This window comes from Bombus pyrosoma, linkage group LG11 (genome assembly GCF_014825855.1).
Source record: "Bombus pyrosoma isolate SC7728 linkage group LG11, ASM1482585v1, whole genome shotgun sequence".
NCBI classification, from domain to species: Eukaryota; Metazoa; Arthropoda; class Insecta; order Hymenoptera; family Apidae; genus Bombus; species Bombus pyrosoma.
In genome coordinates, this window is record NC_057780.1 from 15,821,057 (window position 1) to 15,826,758 (window position 5,702).

General features: G+C 28.1%; 2 protein-coding genes across 5 annotated transcripts; one reads left to right on the forward strand and one right to left on the reverse strand.

Moving 5' to 3' along the window:
- The first annotated feature begins 35 nt into the window (after positions 1 to 35).
- LOC122573213 lies at positions 36 to 3,129 on the forward strand. 4 transcript variants are annotated; one of them, XM_043739294.1, is made up of 5 exons: positions 36 to 798; positions 892 to 1,456; positions 1,548 to 2,222; positions 2,336 to 2,485; positions 2,612 to 3,129. In XM_043739294.1, exons 1-2 carry the CDS (start codon positions 189 to 191, stop codon positions 1,341 to 1,343), a joined length of 1,062 nt encoding a protein of 353 aa, XP_043595229.1. In that variant the 5' UTR covers positions 36 to 188; the 3' UTR covers positions 1,344 to 1,456; positions 1,548 to 2,222; positions 2,336 to 2,485; positions 2,612 to 3,129. The 4 variants fall into 4 exon arrangements, with proteins under 4 accessions (XP_043595229.1, XP_043595226.1, XP_043595228.1 ...); XM_043739291.1 differs by having other exon boundaries at positions 36 to 1,456; XM_043739293.1 differs by having other exon boundaries at positions 36 to 1,446; positions 1,527 to 2,222.
- Positions 3,130 to 3,309: 180 nt separating this feature from the next.
- On the reverse strand, positions 3,310 to 5,055 carry LOC122573211 (uncharacterized protein C19orf47 homolog). The gene is made up of 3 exons (XM_043739290.1): positions 4,899 to 5,055; positions 3,744 to 4,814; positions 3,310 to 3,616 (listed from the first exon to the last, which is right to left on the reverse strand). Exons 1-3 carry the CDS (start codon positions 4,915 to 4,917, stop codon positions 3,474 to 3,476), a joined length of 1,233 nt encoding a protein of 410 aa, XP_043595225.1. The 5' UTR covers positions 4,918 to 5,055; the 3' UTR covers positions 3,310 to 3,473.
- Positions 5,056 to 5,702: the final 647 nt, after the last annotated feature.

The window sequence follows — 5,702 nt, forward strand, 5'->3', positions numbered from 1 at the left end:
TTACTATCTAGGTACATTTACATTAGGATAACTTCAATTAGGTAGAAAAAATTGCGTATTTTCTGACGCGTAGATAGTGAGACATTATACAGAGAGATTGCTATTACGATATTATTTGGTACATTGAAACTATTCCTGCAATAAATTTTGCTGTTTTAATCATTACCACAAAATCGACATCTGTAACAATGTCAGGCAAGCTACGTGGAGGTAATGTTAAATGGGAAAATTCGACAGAAGGAAATGATGTATATGAAACAAAGCATAAGATGAGGTTGAGAGAATCGCCAAGGAATACGCAACAACCTGCTGTACCCGAAAACGAGATTGTTATAGAACCACGAAAGCGAGGTCGAGGTCCTTCTAAAAGGCCTTGTCTTAACAGAAATGCTTTAATGGCTCGAGAAAATCGGCTCAAGAAAAAAGCGTACTTAGAGAAAATAGAAAATAAGCTATTATTTTATCAGCAAGAAAACAAAAATTTAGTAAACATTATAAAAAGACAGGGTATTGACCTTAAACGGTTAACTGGTGAAGTTGCTTATTTCAAGAGCGTATTAAACAATAATACCAGTATTACTGCATTATTGAAGACTATCAATGATGGCCTTCAAAAGATTAGCACACAGAAGAGGAATTCATTGCGTTTGAATCATGCTTCTGAGTGTTCAAATGAATTGGATGTTCAACACAAATGTACATGTTCTACAAATGTGAAGGAGAATATATTGAATACTCAAAATACCGATATATTTATTACAAATGTCAATAATGATTCATTGATCGAACGTGGTACAAGTAAAGATCCAAACAATGAATCATATATTAATTCCCGAAGGCAACTTGCTTGTAAGATTTCAAGCATTGATAAAATCTCTTCATCTTTTTTAGATTCGGATCACAATTATACTGTTTCCAAAAGTACAATAGTCAATGTTAAGAACAACCTTCAAAGTAAAGAAGAAACAAACTTAATAACATCAACTACCAATTTAATATCTGAAGATAATTATATGGATAATACGAAAGAGCTAAACAATTTATTACCAATTGCTCAAGCAGATTTACCCAATGCAAATGACAAAAAAGATACTGATACCATCGGTATCGATTTTGATCAGTTTTCTTCTTTCAATATGGATATATTTGAAGATCTTCCAAAATGTGACGAGATGATGAATACAGTGGATAGTTTAAATGATGCATCCAACCTTTTTAGAGCAGATGAAATATCTCAAACTTTAGATAATACTGGAATCTGTCTTCATGTTAATTCAGACAAAGTATCTTTAGAGTTTTGTGCAATTTGTCATTTAAATAGTAAGAACTCGGGATCAAACTGAAGGGGGAATTGATCGTAAATCTTTTAAATCCACTCAATGATGAATCTCTGAAGAGGTCAACCAAAGATTTTGAACATATTTTCCGATCAGTGGATTATAAAAAGTTAATGAAAGTAATATGTTATTTTAGTTTGTTACTATGATTACTGAGTTTAATGTAAAAAATTGTTACATATACAATAGAGGATATATAAATATTTTCAGGTGTATCAAGGAGAAATGTGTCAGCATGTTTGTCAGTTTGCTGCCGAAACATCATAGAAATGCTTTTCACATGGAACGAAAGTTGCGTTATTAATATCAGTACTATATATATATAAATATGTACATAAGTACATAAATAATATACATGTATACATATATATTTGTATATAAATATGCAATATGTATACATATATATCTGTATATACATGTGTACTGTGTATACATATATATCTCTATGCATACATATACATATGTGTATATGTATATATTTCTTTCTATTTACATTTTCACACCCATGTATGCATATATGTGTACAGATAATGATACATATAAGCATATATGGTGTTTATTTTATAAGTGATTATTTTTTTTATGTAATGCTTTAAAATTATATCTAATAACATGTAGTGATATAAAATATTTTTGCCACATGCCGCATCAATTGCTACTTTTTAAAAGTGGTGTTTAACAATATAAAAATTGTTTTGTAAGAAGTGTTTAGTATGTTCGAGTCTATTGGATCTAATCTGTCCATTAGAACACTATAAAGCTTCTGTTTGTTATGTATAATGTTAAATCGTAACACTTCTGTTCCTCTGAGACTGTAATTATTTGCTTTTTACAGGATAATACCATATTGCCATTGAAGTTTGCTAGCAACGATCATATGAAAAGGTGGGCGTTAATGTAATTTTATTAACCATGTATTTGAAATATAGTATACATAAAAATGTATTATATCCAAATTGTTAGATATGTAACAAATGTGATTTGTCTGTTTGGTCTAGTTGAAGTTTGGCATGTCTGACACATTCTGTTTAATGTTTGGTGTAACATAGTATTTTGGAGCAATTACAAATAGTGCTTGTTGGGAAAGTGTGTGGAATCACGATCGTCCCCCTTCTTTTCTATAGAATATATGATTTTATAATAAACAGGTTGAGTACGATTAAATCGATGCTTGCTTTTATACACGTGAAACAACATATATATTGCACTATGTAAAAGTTATTGCAAAAATTGTCCAAATATCAGTTTTGTATACTCTGTAATTTAATTTTCAGCTGTATCCCGAGGATTTTCAGCCATTATGGAACATTCCATCCACTGATCGAGTTGTATGGTAATTGAAGTTGAAATTAAAGAATTTAATAATAAATTTAATATTTCTTATATATTGTATTTCATAAATTATGTAGTAGTATGAATTAGATGCGGTTTTGCAAGTGTTAGAAATTTTATTACTTTCAGTCTTACATAAGCTTTAATAATGGAAAATCACATAAAGTATGATGAAAATGATTAGAGCAAATGTAAAAAATCATTTTTTGTTTCTGGAGGAAAAGAAGTGTATCGATTTTGTCATTATTACGATATGCTTGTTTTAATACATATACTATTTTTATATATTTTTATTATAAATTATTTATTTATTCATAACATACAGGCATAAATTTAAGATTTATGTAAATGAAAATTATATATTTCTCTGCCGATTTGAGTATTTTGTAATTTTTAATTAAGATAAGTTTTGTATAAAAATTTTATTGCTTATTTATAATAAATAATCTACTACTTTTCATACGTGTTAATAATTCAATTTTCCATCCTTTTTTACTTACATTTATACAATAATATCCTTAAATTAATGTGTCAATCATTTTGTTATAAAATATGAAAATACAATTTTGTCATGTCTATTTCAATTATAATGTATTATGATATTTGTTATACTGTACGATACTGCAATCAATATAAACGATTAAACTTTTTAAAGAGTTTGTATTTGATTTTTTCTTTAGTTAACATAATCATTCTCCTGTGTCTTAATATTTACGCAATAGGGAACTATATAACTTTGTACAAAGGATTTATGGTCACAAATATACTAGTTTAATAAGAAATAAACAATATAAATGATTAGTCTCAAATTCCAAGGCGACTGAAAACATCCGGTTTCTTTACGTGCGCTACCGTTGTAATTCTGTCGAAAGTTACTTGTTTAGTACTGCTTGTTTTAACCATTCCCAAACGTGCTTTTGCTGGTATCGAAGTTAATCTTTCTGAAGCTAACAAAAATATTGCATAAAAGTTAAAAAAATTGGTACAATGAAAATTATAAAGATTCATATTATTATATAATTATAAAGAATTATAAAGATGTGTAAACAGTGTTATTGATGTTGGGCTACATACCTAGCTTTCCAGATGTAACATTGGATTTTATCAATCTGTTGTCTCTTAGAGATGTGTTGTTAAAAGAAATTCTTTTCGTTGTTTTCACTAACTGTGTAACATTACTTGACATAACTTTTCTATTTGCTTCTTGATCAGCTCGCATTGTGCCTACACTTTTTGGTACAATTTTATTTGTTGTAAGAATCGAAGTTCTTGTATTGGAACTTCTGCTTTTTAATATTCCTACACTATTTGTTCCATTTTTCAATATACCTGCTTGTGTTATGGCATTATCCTTTTTGGCATCTTTATCTCCTAATCGATTAAAAACACTCACAGATCTTTTAAGGATATCTTTCCCTAATCCAGTAATATTAAATGTCTGTGATGTTTCAGTTGGATTTGTTGTACTAGTTACAGAACTATCACCCAGCCTGTCAAATACAGTTCGCTTTTGTTCTACAGAGTTTTTAAGAATTTGTTGACTTCTAGATGTTGATCCTTTTGGAAGTATTACAGTATATCCTACTTTATTATCTTTGTTATCAAGTGATTTTAGTTTTTTAGGTGTTTCTTGCCACTCATCTTCATTATTACTATCAAATTCACTGTCTTCTTTTAATTTTCTTTTAAGGATGGTCTGTTTTTTTTGATTAGCAAGATCTGTAATTATTTCACCTGATGTTGATGCTGATTTTTTAGCAACAACAGTTTTCTTGACCGAACTTGTTGGAATCTTAACAATCTTTTTTGTGATTATTGCATCAGATTTAAGTTTAGTAGCAATAGCTTTAGAAGTAGAACTAGCTGCTTTGGTTGCTACTTTTTTAATCATTGGTTTGGGCTTTCCAACATTATCCTCTGTATCAACTAAGAATCTTTCACATGTTGTCTCTTCTACTACTTTTTTTGCATATCTTAAAATAGCAATCATATCTCCCATTAAAGTAATTCCCATTTCTTTGAGGCTAGGTTTGTCCAAATCAGGTAACATGTCTGGTTTAATACGATTATTGGAAAACACAACAGCATGTTTTGTAGCTACATCTTGTGGAAATCCAGCTCCTTTAAAAAATTTCACCCAATATGCTATAAAAGAAAAAAAAAAGTAGCAAATGATAATTTTTACACAAAAATTGAAAAATTAGGAAAATTACAAAAAATTCTACATACCTGATAATGATGATGCCATTTTACTGATTAGGTTATTTTTATTATTTGACACGATAATGTTTTATAAATAATTTCATACGTTAAAAATATATCATTCACAGACAAATTAACAATATTATTTCACATATTTTACAAAATTTGTTATATTGTACACAAATTCATTTAAAATAAATATTTTTGTGAACGAAAATATACTGTTTCGAATATATAAATAAGAAGAAATGTTCAATTATAATTTGTTGAAAAAAATATCACAGAATATTGTTAAAAAATGATAATAAACATCGGCATCCCATTGCATGAAGCTTCAGATCTATTCATGCTATTCGTCTGTACATATATATATATATATATATATATATACATGAACATGTAAATCTATATGAACGCAAATGCATGAGTGAAATTGGAACGAACAGATAAAATTTTATAGAAAGTCACATGTGGCGACACCACCGGTAAATATAAGCATTAGTCATAAGTGGCAATTTTTATTTATAAATGAATTGAAATTATCTTTAAATTTTTACACTATTACAAAATAAATGTACAATACATATAGCTCTATGTAAAAGAAGTTATAAATTTCTAATAAAATGGTAATATTCGTTAATTTCGTATAATATATTACAAAAATGTAAATCACCTGAATAAAAATTTATTATATTTTATTACTGAAAAGAACAATACTTATGTATGTTTTAAATTGGAAAGTATAATATATTTGAAGTAAGTAAGGAATTGAATATTGTAAGTTGGACTGATGCAATTGTTGCCGTTCTAGGTATGAAATGTTTATGCCTG